The 17,354-nt window shown below is 37.8% G+C and overlaps 3 protein-coding genes across 3 annotated transcripts; 1 reads left to right on the top strand and 2 right to left on the bottom strand.

Moving 5' to 3' along the window:
* The first annotated feature begins 1,288 nt into the window (after window positions 1–1,288).
* LOC125216779 (probable carotenoid cleavage dioxygenase 4, chloroplastic) lies at window positions 1,289–3,381 on the top strand. The gene is made up of 2 exons (XM_048118543.1): window positions 1,289–2,668; window positions 3,000–3,381. The coding sequence occupies exons 1-2, from the start codon at window positions 1,305–1,307 to the stop codon at window positions 3,349–3,351; spliced, it is 1,716 nt and encodes a 571-aa protein (XP_047974500.1). The 5' UTR covers window positions 1,289–1,304; the 3' UTR covers window positions 3,352–3,381.
* Window positions 3,382–5,007: 1,626 nt separating this feature from the next.
* On the bottom strand, window positions 5,008–8,679 carry LOC125210878 (WAT1-related protein At4g19185-like). The gene is made up of 7 exons (XM_048110497.1): window positions 8,260–8,679; window positions 7,599–7,661; window positions 7,392–7,508; window positions 6,905–7,190; window positions 6,123–6,278; window positions 5,480–5,631; window positions 5,008–5,366 (listed from the first exon to the last, which is right to left on the bottom strand). The coding sequence occupies exons 1-7, from the start codon at window positions 8,463–8,465 to the stop codon at window positions 5,156–5,158; spliced, it is 1,191 nt and encodes a 396-aa protein (XP_047966454.1). The 5' UTR covers window positions 8,466–8,679; the 3' UTR covers window positions 5,008–5,155.
* Window positions 8,680–9,333: 654 nt separating this feature from the next.
* LOC125215293 (conserved oligomeric Golgi complex subunit 6) lies at window positions 9,334–16,043 on the bottom strand. Its single transcript, XM_048116669.1, has 11 exons — window positions 15,659–16,043; window positions 14,974–15,026; window positions 14,232–14,379; window positions 14,019–14,126; window positions 13,133–13,200; window positions 11,851–11,974; window positions 11,610–11,756; window positions 11,262–11,525; window positions 10,884–11,168; window positions 10,292–10,441; window positions 9,334–9,983 (listed from the first exon to the last, which is right to left on the bottom strand). Exons 1-11 carry the CDS (start codon window positions 15,878–15,880, stop codon window positions 9,462–9,464), a joined length of 2,091 nt encoding a protein of 696 aa, XP_047972626.1. The 5' UTR covers window positions 15,881–16,043; the 3' UTR covers window positions 9,334–9,461.
* Between the last annotated feature and the right edge of the window lie 1,311 nt (window positions 16,044–17,354).

Genomic DNA, 17,354 nt, shown 5'->3' with positions numbered 1-17,354 from the left:
CAGGTAAGGAATGCAAGGATTATTTATTAATAATAATATTATTAAATGTGCAATATTCATAAGTAAACTCTGCATCAATAATTGGTTAGTTGATTGATATATCTAAATAATTATTATAGCCATCGTGTTTAAAAGCACATTCGAATTTAAATCACAAAACCCTCATGGATCTTATTGGAACAAACTTAGTTAGATTGTTCAAGTGATTAAAGAAAATTGCTCAGTGAGGAATTCAGAATTACAAATCCAACATATATAATGTGTGGATTTTGTTATTCAATTTTGAACTCATATATAGTGTGTTCTGCTTATATATATAAATGCATAAAAAATAAAACTATTTAAGAAATGCTCAGTCATAGGTCAGTTTGCTTGTAGACGAGAATTTCATAATTTAAAATTTCCCAGCGAGGAATGCATGGATTTAATTTTATCATATTTTATTTGAGAATGATTATTGAGCTATATATAGTTCTTCCATAAAAAAAAGAATTGTACACTCATCTAATAATTGTTGAATAGAATTTGCAAGTAAAAATATTCAACGATAAAAGGAGTGCTTGGATACATGCTTAGCAAATTCCTATTTATAATATTCTATTTTCAGTCAATAAATAATACATATGTGACTGGTGAGAGTATAATACGAATCACACGTTTATTAACCATTATATTTAAATGAACAAAAGATGAGGTACTTAGAAGACTTGCTTAGCAAAATAAATTCCTACTCTTATACATAATCTATTTTCAATCCATTATGAGAAGTGATGATACTGGTCAAAGGCCATCATTCTGGCCCCCTCCAAATTAAATTTAAGTAATACTCCTAGTTAGTTTTAGTGTCATACTAGTATAAGGTGGGCTTTTGAGTGGGTGAGTTGGGGGCCCGTAATTATCTGGGGAAGACTTTGGAGTGGGCCTGATGGGCCTTCACGACGTGATCGTGGGCCTGGCTGGGCCTTTTTTTTTTGTACACCTGGCGAATTTGGCTCCGAGGGCTATGACGTAGTAGTATATATTTATTAAATCTAATGATATACCAAACTATCATATTTTTATTCTCGTACCCCACTAGATATTTTTGTGCGAGTATATACAATATTGAGATCTCATGCAATAAAAAATACTCCCAATTCGCATACATTTATAGCCAGCGCAGTCTTTTTTTATTATGAGCTGCCAAACCCAACTAGTCTATATGACTAAGTTAAAACACTTCTGCTTACTATAAACACTTTTTCTTTGGAAAATTCATTGCATTCTCTTGTAAACTCCCACAATTGAAACACATACAATAAAAGATGTTACAAGCAACCGGTTTACATCTTCCAAAATTTCCAAAATCATTGCACTCACCATCTCCAATCAAACATAATAATTTGCAACCAAAAATCACTTCATCAATATATTCATATGATCAAAAATGTAATACAAAGGTGCTTGTAGAAATCCAAGAAAAGAAGCAACAATCTCTTCTCACCACAATCCTTTACTCATTGGATGATTTCATCTCCAACTTCTTAGACTCACCTCTCCCTCCATCAATCGATCCCCACCACCTCCTCTCCGGTAACTTCGCCCCGGTGGAGGAGCTTCCCCCGACCGCCTGCGAGGTCGTGGAGGGCTCCCTCCCGGCCTCCCTCGACGGCGCCTACATCCGCAATGGCCCAAACCCTCACTTCTTCCCCCGCGGCCCTTACCACCCCTTCGACGGCGACGGCATGCTCCACTCCGTCACCATCTCCGGCGGCCGCGCCACCTTCTGCAGCCGCTACGTCAAAACCTACAAATTCAAAACCGAGGCCGAAATCGGCCGCGCCTTCTTCCCCAGCCCCTTCTCCTCCTGCCACGGCGGCCTCGCCACCGCCGCGCGCTTCCTCCTCACCGCAGCGCGCGGCGCTCTCGGCCAATTCGACCCCTCCGCTAACGGATTCGGAACCGCCAACACGAGCCTGGCGTGTTTCAACGGAAATCTATACGCGCTGTGCGAGTCAGATCTGCCCTACAAAATTCATCTCGCGGAGGATGGTGACGTCATCACATTAGGCCGCTGCGATTTCGGCGGCGGCCGCGGTATGACGGAGAGGATGACCGCGCATCCGCATTCCGATCCGGAATCCGGCGAGGTGTTCGCGTTCAAATGCAACGTTTTCGCGCCGTTTCTGGCGTTTTTCAAAATTGATTCGGGCGGGAAAAGGGGATCGGATCTGGCGATCTCGTCGATGAAGAGGATGGCGTGCGTACATGATTTCGGGCTGACGGAGAGATTCATCGTGTTTCAGGATGTGCAGATCGAGATGGATCCGGCGGAGGTGGTGAGGGGGCGGACGCCGCTGGTGTGCCGCCGCGAGAAGGTGCCGCGCGTCGGGGTTTTGGCGCGGGAGGCGGCGGACGACGGCGGATTGGTGTGGATCGAGACGCCGGGGTTGAATCTGCTCCATGTTACTAATGCTTGGGAGGGAGAGTGCGGCGGAAGGATTGTGATCGTAGCGCCGAATTTCCTCGCGGCGGATCGGGGATTTCTCGACACGAATTTGATGCATTCGCGGTTTGAAATGATTGAATTGGATATTAACGAGAAGAAGGTGGTTTCGAGATATTTGTTGAGCGGGAAGAACATGGAATTTGGAGTTATTAATCCAGCTTATGCTGGAAAGAAGAACAGGTAAATTATACTAGTATTGGTTTACATATTTTCTAATTTTGGATTCAGCGCTTTTGAATAGGATACGGTCTCAAGGGCTCATCGAATCAATTGTCCTTGCGAAAAATCCAGACGATCAGAATATTGACATGACAGAAAATTATACGTCGATTGGGTAATTGATGTGTTATTTGGGTAATCGACGTGTAGTGTTGGTTTTTATGTTAATATTCTGAACGGCAAGAAATTTTTTGCAGGACATTTTATATTTCTAAATATAATTATCTAAATGAAGGGACAAAATCTCATTTATTATCCTGATGAATATCTTATGTTTTTGTTTTGGGTGAAGATATATTTATGCGGCGGTTATAGTTGAAATGCCGAAGGCGGGTGGGGTTGTGAAGATTGACTTGTCGAAAGTTGGGGCGGAGGGGAGCGATTGCACAGTGGCGATGCGGGAGTTTGGGGAGGGATGTTACGGCGGGGAGCCGTATTTCGTGGCGAGGGAGGGGGCGGAGGAAGAGGATGATGGATATTTAGTAACATATGTGCATAAGGAGAGTAGCGAGGAGTCTTGGTTTTGGGTGATGGATGCCAAATCCCCAACACTTGAGATTGTTGCTAGGGTTAGGTTGCCAGGTAGGGTTCCTTATGGCTACCATGGCCTATATGTTCCAAAAAAACACCTAAAACTCTTGTAATTAATTCTATACTTTATTATAAATATTAATAATTTGTGTGTACAAGTATACTGCTATAATTAAGTGTGATTAATTCGGAGGCAAAGGGAGAAGGAAGGCCGAGAATGAGTAGTTTCGTTAATTATCTTTTGCTTAGTTCAATAATAAAATAAGAAGATAAGTATTTAAAAAGAAGTAAAAGAATAACACGAGTAAACCCTAGATAGGGGTATCTTGCCATGTTGTGATTTTGGTAGATTTTATATTCTACCACTATTGCACTTTTTATGTACTACTTACGATCGCACTTTTAATCTCTCTACTAATCACATTGTACTATAAAAGAATGAAATTAATCCAAATTAATAAATAAATACAACTCCTCTAATTCTTGAATCTAAGGAAGCAGGAATCATTCTAATCCCAGATAATTAATAATAACCAATTCTATGTATATCCAACTGCTTAGATTTACATATCAAATTTGGTAGGCGAATCAGCAGCAGCATTTATAAGCTTTAATTTCCATGGGTGTATATATACCCTTGTCGAGATGGCCTGGTTTATTTCCTCTCTTTAATTTTCTCGTTTTTCCTTCATTTTAAACAAAAAGAAAATTAATCCTTTCTTATTCCAGGCTTTTATTATTATCATGATCAATTAGTATGATAAAATATTTTTCCTTGAATTTGATGTTTTGTCACTGTCGTGATAAATTAAAATGGGTTAATTTGTTGAAAATATATGGATTGTCCACATATTTTGGTTTTAACCAATTATATTTCTTCTTTCGTCGGAAATCAAGAACTCTTTTTTTCGGAATTTTGTCATAAACCATATGACCGAAAATTATGAACTTTTTTACTTTTGGAATTTGACACAAACCAAATTTTGTTAGCTAGCCAATAACTGGAATTCGACGTTAAATTCAAATGTATCATTAGAACACTTTAGATGTCAATTTCTAATGGTAACCAAAATATTGAAAATTTGTCTAAATTTGAATTACATTAGAAATTTCGTTATGAGCCTTCCAAATGTATATCCAAATTTTGCATCAAACTCCAAAAATTCGAATTATTGGCTAATGAAACTCTCATGCCAAATTTCCAAAAATAAATAATGTTAGTTAAAAAGCAAAATTTAGGTATATTTCGTATATTTACAAACAATTACTAGTTTGTAAAAATAGGACATTAAAATTTCTTTAAATTGCTAGTTTAAATTCTTCAAACCTCGTTGAGGAAATTGGGAAAGAGATCCCTGTCCACACTCCAAAGCCTAACTAGAATTTTCAATATAGTACTCCCTCCATCCCTTCCCTCCATACCTCTGTAAAGACATTTCTTTTTGCCATTGGATTTAAAAAAAATTGTTTCAAATGAGTTGAATAAAAGGAGAATAAAGTAGAAAGGAAAAACGTAGAGAGATGAAGAGAGAGTAAAGTACTAAAAAAAAGAAATAACTCAACTACAATGGGACAACCCAAAATGGAATACGACTCAGCTACAGAGGGACGGAGGGAATAATTTTTATGGAATGTGGACCAGCAAGCATAGTAATGCGTTCGAATGCCACATGTTCCTAAATCAATTGATAGATATAGTACATACACATGTTGAGTATAATTTTCAAGTTGAAACAGGCTAGTAAAATAAATTCATATTCAGGTAAAACTGTAGACAGAAAAAGTGAGCACATTCAGTTCGAAAGAATGTTACATTGCACTTACACATAGTACAATATACATATCCCGAAAATTGTGGTTTCCATGCAATGGAACATCCATCAAAAGGAAAACCTATAATGGTATCATAATTTTAAGCTAATCCACAATCTTTGGTATAGAAGTCGACGATCCGGAGAACATGTTACCTAGCTGGTAGGAGATCTTGTTGATTGGTAAATCCCGGTCAACATGGGCCTCAGGTGACCAAGGTGCATGAGGAGAACTTACCAGGGATACCTGTCTTTCTCTGTAGGATGCCCAGGTTACCGAATAAAGCCCAGCTATAATCAGAAATCCTCCCAAAATGCTGTTTTGAAAGACAGAATAACAGCTTAGCCACATACTGACCGTATGGTTAAATTAGAAAAATGTCGTGCAATACTCAGAGACAAGAATTATGGAAAGGTACTGGGGTATAACCTTCCTAAGTAAATCGGGCTTCCAAGGAACATTCTTGACAGAAAAGCTGAGGCTGCAGGTTGAAGCGGATTGTACAGTGCAACCATGGCCGGACCAAGGGTTTTATTTGACCATGTCAAAAGTCCATAGTTCAATGCAGATGCTATGATTCCCTACAGAAACCAAGTTCTTACTTCTTAAGGAACAAAAGAAACATGAAAATAAATATGTTGTTTTAAACTAACTTTATACCAAAAGATCTAAGTGATGCAGTTACAAATATAAAACCAGAAGGATCTCTGTCATTTTTAATCTGTCCAAGTATTTAATATAATCTTAAGCGTAAGTTGAACTGAGGTTCACTCTTCTCACACATACGAACATTAGTAACATGTATCACCAGATTAGTTGTTATTTGCTGATATGACCAATTCTCGATCGTTTAGAACAATAGTCAGACCCTCCTGCGGCAACTAAACTGCTTCAGAAACTATAGTTAATGTTCTACTGGTGTATACCATGCTGTTGTGGCCCAATGGTTATGAACATAAATTTTATGCATTGTTAATGAGTATAGAAGAACCAAGTAATAAGGTCACCAAGTGCAATTTTCATAACAGCACAGGGAAAAATAAATGAAAAGCCAAACCATGAAAATACTTACAGCATATAATACAGCAAAAGCTTCAGATCGTGTTAGACTCCAGTCTGTTGATTCATTTGTCACAAAAAAGGCAGTCATTACCATAAACAGAGCACCAAAAAAGTAGGAATATGCTGTCACTGATATACTTGCAGGATACTTGGCTAAAAGTGGAGCCTGTGCAGAAAATACAAGTGAAACGCCATAAACATCTTGTTTGATTATTGAAGCCGTGCAGATAGACCAACAATTTCAGAAGAAACCGAAGAGTAATGTTATGCGTAGAAACAAACTGCTTGATAAACATAAGCTTACAAGAAAATTACATTTTAAGAAAATGAAAATGTTAATATTGGGGATATAGATGGATTATTGGTTGATACTTGATAGCATTTCTCTTGATCTCTTCATAACAATTTCTAATACCAATGCTATAGAACTGGCAAATGAATCATACATACACATGCGCTAAGGAAAACAGCTTGTAGCTTAAAGTTTTTGAATGATTCAACAAAAACACTCAACTTTAACGTCCGCACAGGTCAGATAAATAAATTAAACATCAGAACATAAACATAATGCCAATCATCAAGATACAACCAAGTAAGGGAACAGTGAGTTTAGTCAAATTTAATCCAATTAAATCCCGAGAAATGAGGAGAGTACAATTGTCAGAATACTTAGTTTTCGGTGGGGGAATGTTTGATAAAATGATTTTAGCGTATGGCTTATGGGTGAAGAAAAATCGGTGAATTGGAGTAGATTCAGATATAATATTAGATATAAATCATGGTGCCCACTACCTGAATTGCCAGATAAGTAGCCATACACATGCAGTTCCCAATTAAGCATAAAACTCCCAGGTGCCAATTATCGAACCCCAAATCAATAAAAGTAGACATTATCCAGCCAGCTGGTTCTGGCTGACCCTTGGCACTTATTTCACTATGTGCAGCAAAATCTAATTCCTTGTATCCAAACACAGCTGGGCCGCGGAACATAGCCATAAGAATTGCCCCAGATACACAAACAAGAGTTCCTCCCAACTTTGCTTGGCCTTCAGTCTTCTGTAAATTCAGAGTTTCTGTACTGCAAATATAGCTGCATGTAAGAATGGCATTCGACAAGTCTGGTTTCAAGTGAACAAAAGGACTAGATATAGATGTTTTTCTTCATCCTTCATTCATTTATGCATTTTCCTTGTGTGCTCAATGCTGTGTGGTGTTTTACGAAGAGAAAGAGAGAGAGAGACGGAGCAATGGTAATAGCTTGAAGATCTTAGTGACTGACCCCATCATTAGAGCCAATATGAATGTGAAGACTGGAATAGCAGGCTGTATAGCTGCAGCATAGCTTGGATTCGTGTAGCCAAGACCAACAAGAAACAGTAGTTGGTTCCCAAAAATACTAATCCAATAGCAAAATGACACTATTAGTAAGTAAACTAAGACAGTTCTAAAGGGCAAGCTCAGAAAAAAAATGAAGATATCCACTCACCCAGTCAAACCAAGAAAGAAGAAGGTCACTATAAGGCGTCTATTAAGTGGCAGTCTTATCCTTCTGCAAAAACAAGAAACATATCATTTGGAATTTGCAAGCGCATTCAACCATGGCCTACGAACAAAAGAAAAGGGAAACAATTAACTGACTTAAAAAAGCAATTGAGAATTAGAAAATCATGTATTCTGTTATCCCTAAACAATATATGAATATCACCTAAAATGTGATGAAGCATATGGATCACCGCCCCATCAATCATTAGATCCTTCATAGTATAATAAAAATACCTTTAGCATTACTTCCACATTTGGCAGAATGATACTGTAACACATAAATCTCCCAACAACATTCACTTAAAACTCAGTAAACACAAAACTATGCACAAATCAAACTTCTAAAAAACAGACGGAAAGTGCAGTAATAGTCCTAATAATCATGAAGACACCAAACAGCCCAATCACAAACTATCCAATTCAACCAATGAGCAATAAATAACTCACTCATACATCTCCCCTCCAATTCCCAATCCCATTCACACAAACAATGAGAAAGAGTTGGATCGAGAAGTAGCAGCAATCGAGCAGTAACGGCGAAGTCAATGATCCAATTCAAACAAAACACACAATCACAAACACAAGGAAAAAGGAAAAGCACTGACTTCTCACGGGCGTAAGCGATTGGGGCGAGGATGGAGAGCGCGAGGAGGTCTCGGTAGACGCAGAAAACGAGCTGATTGACGCCGACGTTGAGCGCAACCTTGGTGATGACGTGGTAGCCGCCGTTGAAGAGCTGGACCAAGGCCATGGCCATGTGCGCCCTCCGGATGTCGCCGCCATTAGCCATCGCCGACGCTATCGCCTTCATTGCAGCACAAATGTCATTCCAAAACCACCACCCCTACTCTCCTCGCACACAACGCAGAGATTTGGATTTGCGTGAAGCGAATGTGAGGGTGGCGAGAATTGGATCACTTCGCGAGGGGTTAATCAATGGTGGATTTGGGAAGATTCAAAGGATCAAGGAATTGAGTTGAGTTGAATTGAATTGAATTGAATTGAATTGAGAAGTGGGAGTGGAGTGAGAATTGGCTTTAGTATAAAGAAATATTCAAGAGCAGCCCATCGACGGCCCAGATTTTCTGTAATTCTTCTTGTCCAATTACGTGTCATCTCCTCGCCTTTTTTTATTTCTTTTTTAATATTTAATATTATCAGGATTCAGCTACACAAGTGAAATGTCTGTTTAGACCCCATACCTTGTTTGGCAACGTAGACCCCATAACCCTTGTTTGGCCGGCCTAATTTGGCATGTTAGGAATCGATCAAATCCACCCTCGCTCTATGTCGCTGAAACTTTTCATTATTCTGAGTGGCGGCAATGACTTGCTCGAGTTTTAAGAAATGCGGATCAAGGTTCGTGTAAAAATTAGTGATATGAGTTAATGAAATCTAAGATACACAGAACTCTAATATACCTTAAGTCGACGACAGTTTCACAAAATGTCCTAAAATATGGAGTACTAACTTTTATCCTAGTCAAAAATTCGATTGACACGATTGCATGCATGTCGATAAAATAAAAAGGAACAACTAATGCACTTTGGTAATACATAGTTTGGCGTCCATCCAAACATAACCACCGTCATTAGTAGTATTCAATAATTAATTTGTTAATTTATCGATCCAACAAAAAGGGTTTGAGACAATAGATCAATAGTCATCGCAAATCACAATTAGTAAAACTCAATTCATTGAGGTATAACTAAGCTTACAGAAATTTCAGTAATTGAGTATACAAAATCTTGGAAACATCGACAAAGAAAAGAGTGTAACTATATAATGAGAGGCATGATCAGCAGCTTCAAATCCCCAAAATGGTTCGTATTTGATCGGGAGGATGCCTCGCGAGCGACCTTGGATCTGGATACCCGTTTTTCGGGTCCATAATTCCCTTGTAGATGACTTCATATGCTTCAGCAAGTGATCTAGACAGCTGAGAGCAAGCTTCTGAACGCAGACTCGGAGCCTGTATCTGCTCAAACTCAGGCAATGAGCTTTCACTTCCCAAAACGAGCCCAAAGAAGGCCTTTAGACAGTCCGAAAGGGCAGCAGGCATCATGTCTTCCATCTCAGCCAGTGGCTGGCTGGGAATGGAGTCTGCACCTGCGTCGTTCAAAGAATTGTGGAAATGAGACATCTTGTTTGACAAACCACATTGTCGCAAGACTGTGTCGACTTCCTTTTCTACAAGGCTGTGAAGGTGGTTTTCTATCAGTGCTCCGAGCTTCTTCACGTATTCAGAAGCAACATCATGTCCTACCAATGGTTGCCGGATGGCGCATAAGCAGTTGATCAGGAATATCCTTGAAGGTGCTTCGCGGGTCTGCATAACAAAATATCATGTCCGGAGAGAGCACCAGTCGTCATTTTTCAAACTAAAGATGCATCATCTTGAAGAAGTACATTCATATATAAACCAGACTATAAATTCTAGAAAAGTTTCACAAATATATTTCCATGCCAAAACGAATATGATACCAGTTTAGAAATGCATCCTTATGCAAGGAGGTGTACAGCTGAGATAAACACAGTGATAAATGAATAAATGATAACTTACTAATATATATAGCCATTTTTATGCTAGAAAAATGGAGAGGGAAAACATTTGAAATTTAAACAGTCAATAAATACCTGAGATGAAAGGACAGAATTGCTGTTATCCAGAAGAGCATCTATAGATGATCTGCGGGGTTGAGCTGGATGGTCTGTACCGACTCTACTACTTCTCCTTGATGGCTGAATCCCCTTCGACTTGTGTGCCTCAGCTGCTTGTTCACACATCTGAAATAACAGCCAAGATAAAAATATGGCACTCGGTCAAATCAAATCTTTGACCAAGGCTCCATCACTAACTATAATATCAAAATCACTCCAAGACAAGAAATTTCCTAACGGGTAAGGTGGTATCTAAAATACAAATTTTGAACATGACATTACAAGTGACAGATTCAATTCTAGCCTTACAAGATCTTAGTGGAGCAACTGGAGTTCAACCCTACTATAAAAACTTTCACATGCATATGGCCAAAAGACATATAAGACATGAATATGCTGCCACTCAAATCAAGTGCAGCATGACGTTGGATATTGAATTAGCATGAGTATAAACTGTGGAATCAACTTAGATAGATTTAGAAGTACTAACATGATTCTGTGTTTCCAGTTCATACTAAAAGACAGACATGCAGAGAAACAGATGCCATCAAATACCCATGGAACAGACCTGAATAATAGGATCTAACAAAGCAGATATGACAGGTTCAAATGCAGGATCTTTTCCTGACATGGGAACCATCATACTATCATATGTCTCAATTATTTCCAGAAGCAGTGAAACTCCTTCTCTCAGTGCCTGAGGTGGAGAAAGATCAACAGAAACTAAGGGAGGATAACGTAACAGCTTCTCTCCTCGAGCTTTTAGTATGTCGAAGACAGTTTTCTGAGCAGCGTCCTTAAGAGCCCAAAGAGTATTGCACAGAGCTGTTTCTCTCCCCAGCAGATCTGATATCTGCAGATAACAAGTTGAGTTAAAGAACAGAGAATGGAAATGAAGAAATTGAATATATACTTGTATAACATTGTTGAAGTGGAATATACTCACAGTATGGCTGTAAAACTCCAGTGTATTATTGAGCTTATATGAAACTATAAGGTTTGGTTGAGACTGCAAAACTTGTTCAACTCTCACTTTAAATGGACGACAGACTCCCTCAAAGATTCTGTCCAGAACAAATGTCAAGTCTGTATCTGTTTCTGTCTTTCCGACATCACTATCATTGGAAAATCTCTGAGCAATTGATCCAGTATCTACAGTTGAATCAGGATAAAGCAATGCAAGAACAAGTTCTCTTTCAGATGCCAAGGCCTGTCACACAGCCATTATGAAGAATAAGTTCCTAACTAGAAAAACAAAATCACCATTTTGACCCAAATGAATACAGACGTATACCTGATGCAACCATCCCAGCATATCTCCTACATATCTTAAAGGGTCATGAGCATGAACTTCAATTGGCCTAGGTAGTCCACCAGGTCCTCCACGAGTGAGGGCACTAATAAATCTTCTGAAGAGTGCATTATGCCTCATATTTGCTACCTATACACCAAATTATGTGTAACAAATAAATGTAGGAAATGCATTCCTAATGGGTTTCTGTAATGTGTGATTTAATGGATCAATAAACAATTACCTCTTCTGCACAGTACTTGAAAAGAACTGGCCTTGCTTTAAGGCATCTGACAGCAGTTTTTAGGAGCTCACCAACTTCAGGATTGTCAACATCCCCAAGTCTCCTACACTCAGCTTGGACCCACCTAGATAGAAGAACAGATGATATGTCCTTAATTTTTGCCCAGGAAACAGTCTAGTAAACATGCAATTATTGCATGATTTGCATTATCATATTCTGGTGATAAAAAGAGTGAAAGACAAACGTATTTTTTACTCATTCCATCATAGTTATACATCTCATTATAGTATAAAATGCTGATACAGATATATTTTGCTCAATTATCAGCCTACAGGACTGACTACAAGTCAGATGACTCAGATTATAGGAAGACTAGCCTTCTTTAGTCGTCAAGACTATAAAAGGCTGAAAGAACCTATCAGCTTTATAGATACATTATTATGTAGTAAAAGGGAGGTGATAGGAGTAAAGGCCGGGTTCCAACTCAACCAATAGAACACTATGACTAAGGAAATAAGAACTCAATTTATTGATAGAAGGACCGAAAGAAAGAAGCAAAATAGAAGAACAATCCTCACGTAGGAGGCCACGATAATCCTCCGCAGAGGCCTACGGCTACTGCCGTCCCTAATTCTGATCTCTCCAAAAGATGTCAGCTACTCCTACTGACCCACCTTATATAGGTAGCCAGATAAATCTACAATAATTCAAATAACAATAAAATCTGAACTAACTAGATAATCTTGGGATTTCCCCACTAACTGCTTCCCTATTATTGTGGCAACTACTCCCCTCCAACCAACCAACATCCGTATCAGGAGGGGTGCATAAAGTTCTAAAAAAGGAAAAGTTGGACAAATATTTTCTCTGCAGGATACCCTCTGGAGGTCAATATTGTACACCACGGGGTGTAATGCCTCTAAAAAGGAAAACAAAAAAAAGTTGATGACGGACATCAGTACAAAGTGAAAATTTGTGTCAACATCTAAGTGAATTGCCAAAGCATTAAAAGAGCGGAGAGGAAATTATTTTGCTTAAACCCCAAGGAACAAATTTTACAAAAAGAATTAAATTTTTTTTACTTTTATGTTGTCTCCAAAACTAGTCCATCATGGAAGACTCCAACTATTATGCAATTTTCTGACAACAATATGATTGTGCAATCTATAATGCATGTCAATGTTCTAGCATATCTCAAACATCCCAGATTCCCAAGCATGAATTTTTTTTGTTCTTTTTAATTTTTCATTCATGGTCACCCTCAAACTGACATTAAATTTACCTGCATAATCGTTCATATGCTCCTTCTTGGTAGACAGCCATCATATCCATAAGCTCAAGACCTGCTCGCTGCAAATAGTTTTCAAATTAGTTCAGGATTATAAAAACATGCATTGAGATTTTTGAGAATGCAACAGAGAAAATGAAAATATGAAGATTTCAGGTGATGAGAATCACTAGAGAAGGAAACGGTCTTATGCCAGTTTCATTGTTCCTTCTTCCTGTTCTAAGAGGACTTGCTTCTGAGCTACAACTTTTGCGAGCCAAATGATTCAGAAAGCACTTTGTTTCATATATATTCATATCAAAAATAACCTGGCACACTATTAGTATAATACTATGTTCATTTTTGTTCACTGTTCAATTCTTGTCTAAACATCCAGACAAATCAAAATGAACCTATAATGCTAGGATGGAATGATGGAAAGAGCTGAATTAATTAACTCATGAAGGATTATGACTGCTGAGGTCAAATCTCTACTGCTGTTGGTAGTTAAAAATGGAAAAGAAGTCATTAAAAAAACCAAATATAAGAAATGAGTGATCCAGAACCAGTTATTCATCAGGTCTTATGGTTCATTTCCTCAAACAGGTTATAGTGCGAGGATAGCTCCCATCAAATTTCATATGCTTTAGCAAATGATGAGCATAAAATCAAGAAAGATTAATTAGTTTTGAAATGTCAACATCATTACCTAAGTAAGACTAGAAGGTAAACAAAGAGATGCAGGAAAACACAAGTGAACAAATAAAAATATGGTGTTACTTCTTCATACTTAAGATAAAAGTAAATGTGCGATGTGTTAGTGTATGTGTGTGTCTTTATATACAAGAGTGTCAGGCAGAAGGAGGAGAAGATAAGAAGCAGAGAGGTATTGATGATGAACCTGATGGTGAGTTCGTAGCAGCACTTTGCAGTTGGCATGGATTTCATGAACATGAGCAAGTGCTTTAAAAAAGTTTTCAGTCAGGTCCTCCTCACGTAGTGCATTTATCTAGAGAAAGGAAAAGCAACAAACAAAAAATCTTGATATGTCAGTGAAACATGACTAAAATGGACTTCAAAATTAAGGCTAGAACAAATACGATTCAGACAATACCTCATCATTAGAGAGCTGATAATCACGAAGAAAGCATGATGCTATCTCTTGCCTCTGTGTAGTATTTTCAAGCTCCTGTTTGAGCCTCTCCGTTGTACTGATTATATCACCAGTTGTAGCATTACAGTTGCCTAAAGCCTTTGCAATCCTACAATAAGAAGAAATAATAAAGTCACACAGATACCAATTTTGATCCTTCTTTCATATGTGAATTGCAAGAGAGTCATGCATCACATTCAAAGTCAAAAACTTTTCATAAAGCTCAAATACTATAGGCAATACTAAAGGAAATAATAAAATCAGCTCATAACAAACATAAGCAACTGAAACATATTGAATCAATTGCGAAACTCAGCACAGTGGGTCCAAGTGATGACCCCCATGATACATAACAAATTTCGATCACATCTATGTGTTATTACTAATTCTTTACCTTTCAAGATTAAAAAGCACACTCAAAGTAGCATACTTACTAAATTATGACAAAGCACATTGAAGGGATAGTATTTTACTTGATTATGTATAACTTACATGCTGTAGGGATAGGCAAAGAGATAGTTAATATTACTATACGTTTTAAGAGATTTTATATCAGAACATTTTTATGGGGAAAGTACTATGTCTGGCAAGCAACAAGTAGGATATTCAACTGAATACACTTTTCATATTTGTGAAGCTACACATTAAAAGATGATAAACACAAAGAAACCAGCATATAGGATAAACAAGAAAGAATGCATACTTATCGCAACATTCAGCCAGGGCATTCACCTCTTCCTCGACACGATCCAAGGCCTAAAAACTCAATGAAACACACTGTAATTATTTTTCAACTCAAAAGAGTGGACACCACAATAAAGGGGAGAGGGAGCGAAATATATACATAATAAATCAGTTTCACTTATTCTATGGAGAGTACCAAGGTATAACAACTGACATAGTGCACAACAATCGATATCATAATAAAGGTTTTTCTAAACAATTGTATTGTTATTATTATCAGTTCATTTTTGGTGAGAATTACAAAGCTACAGCCGAAATGAAATCTTTGTAAAGGGTAGCCATGCAATTTGAAGAATGAGCTCCAAATATCAGTAGGACATCAGATAAAAAACCTCACTGTGTTCCAAACAAAATTCAATCAAACTATACTCATGCTGATTTTAGTTAGTTATCCATAAAACAAAAGGCATTCTGTTTATAAACGAGTGATTAGCAAATGAACATCGATCAAGCTCTGAACAACAGCAATATGATTGAACAGGATGGTTTGCATATGCAGCCCTACAAAATAAGGTATAAACAACAATGCGCGTAGTAAAATTGAGCAGATCGCACAGTAATGATAGAAGAAATTGATCAGATCGAACAAGAGAATTGAGGAGCAAATAGCAATAGGTTGTCCGTAGGGCTCAGGCAGAGTGTACCTCTTGGGCGGAGGAGGAGGCTTCCAGGAACTCCTCGTTAATAGAGAGGCCGCGCTTCTCGATGGTGGATCGGAGATTCCGGCGGGCGTGAGGAGTGTTCTCGGAATAAAATGTGGAGATTGTGTTGAGTGAGGCGAGCAGATCGGGACTATCAGTGCGAGTCTCTAGCACCTTCTTCAGCTTCCGTGACAGCCCCGGCGCTAACGCGGTGGCGGTCCCCATTCTCTCTCCTCTCTCTATGATTCCGGCGACTTACAAATACATGAAATGTGAGCCTATAACTGTGTTGCACATTTCGAATTGAATAATTCCTTGCAAAATCCTAAAACCTTTATCGCTCTGGTTTGCTTTGCGATTTAAGATCTGAAGCTGAAGCTGGCTTCAACGAAGACTGGAGTTTGATGGCTAAGCTGGAACAAATGTACAACATCTCAAAAACAATGTACAATACGTTTCGTGAACCCAAACTCGGAAACACGAAATCTTACATGCCGGCCCAGTAATTAATCATTAGAATTGGGCTTTCAACCCACACTCAAACCCAACTTATTAGCCCAAATTTGATCCGCCCACATTCAAAGCACAACTTGTTAGCCCAATTCTGATACAAAATTATAAATTGGAAACTCACCAAAACCAATCAAAGAATAATACTATAATCATAACGCTCGTCTCATATTGAGTCTCTATCAAAGTAAACTCGAACTCGAGACATTTGGCCTCGTACCAATACACCACACTATATTTGGTTATTATTTGTATTTAATTTGATGCATCTAAGGTTTGCCTTTGATTGCTTATGAAGAGATGTATACTCTTTCTCATCTTTCAATCTCCTAGTTTATTTTTTCCATTTTTATGGTCAAGTAAGTTTTCTTCCATTATAAATTCATATCCCTTATACAAGTCAATAAACATGATTAGGGAGTACTCCATACTAAGAAAATTGCCGTAAAGTCGGGAGTACTTCTTCCATCTCCAAACAATAGTCTTCCTTTTTTTTTATTTTAGTTTGTGACCACAAAGTTAGTTCATTTTTTCTTTTGGTAATTTTTTCTTTAATCATTTTTTCTTTCTATTTATGTCTTATTTTATTAATTTTTTATTAAAACTCAGTATTATTTTCAAATTTCTACATGAGACGAGAGAATATATAAATAGTGAGAGAGAGAGAATAGGTTTAGGAAGATTTATGCGCGTGCTCTTTAAGCATATTTAAACAGGAAAATGTTCCCTATGATTTTTCTAGACACACAATCATGCAAATTATAATATTTTCTTCCACTCCCAACAACCTAAGAGCTGGATTTTAGGTCCTAGCTAGTATGTTGCCCCCTCTCTCTCTCTTGGGTTTCCCATTTATAGCTCATTAATAATAGACTCCGTATATAATCATTAGTATGTTTACCAATCATTATTGCATATCATTGCAAATAATTCCTCAAGATTTCATTTTTGTATCATTGCATCAATAATACCACCCAACGGTTATGCCCCATATCCTTTGTGAATTATCACCAAATCCTCTAATTCTAACGTACCAATATAAAACAAGAAGCCACAAATTTATTTGTTAAAGATTATTTCACTAGAAAAGAAATCATGAGAATTATACTAGACCTAAATGTATTTGGAGAAGGAATCGAATATGTACATATAAGTATATAACATACTCTCTCCATTCTATAAAAATATG

The sequence above is a fragment of the Salvia hispanica genome, chromosome 3 (genome assembly GCF_023119035.1).
Source record: "Salvia hispanica cultivar TCC Black 2014 chromosome 3, UniMelb_Shisp_WGS_1.0, whole genome shotgun sequence".
In the NCBI taxonomy this organism is placed as follows: domain Eukaryota; kingdom Viridiplantae; phylum Streptophyta; class Magnoliopsida; order Lamiales; family Lamiaceae; genus Salvia; species Salvia hispanica.
This window is presented reverse-complemented; position numbering and strand designations above follow the sequence as displayed.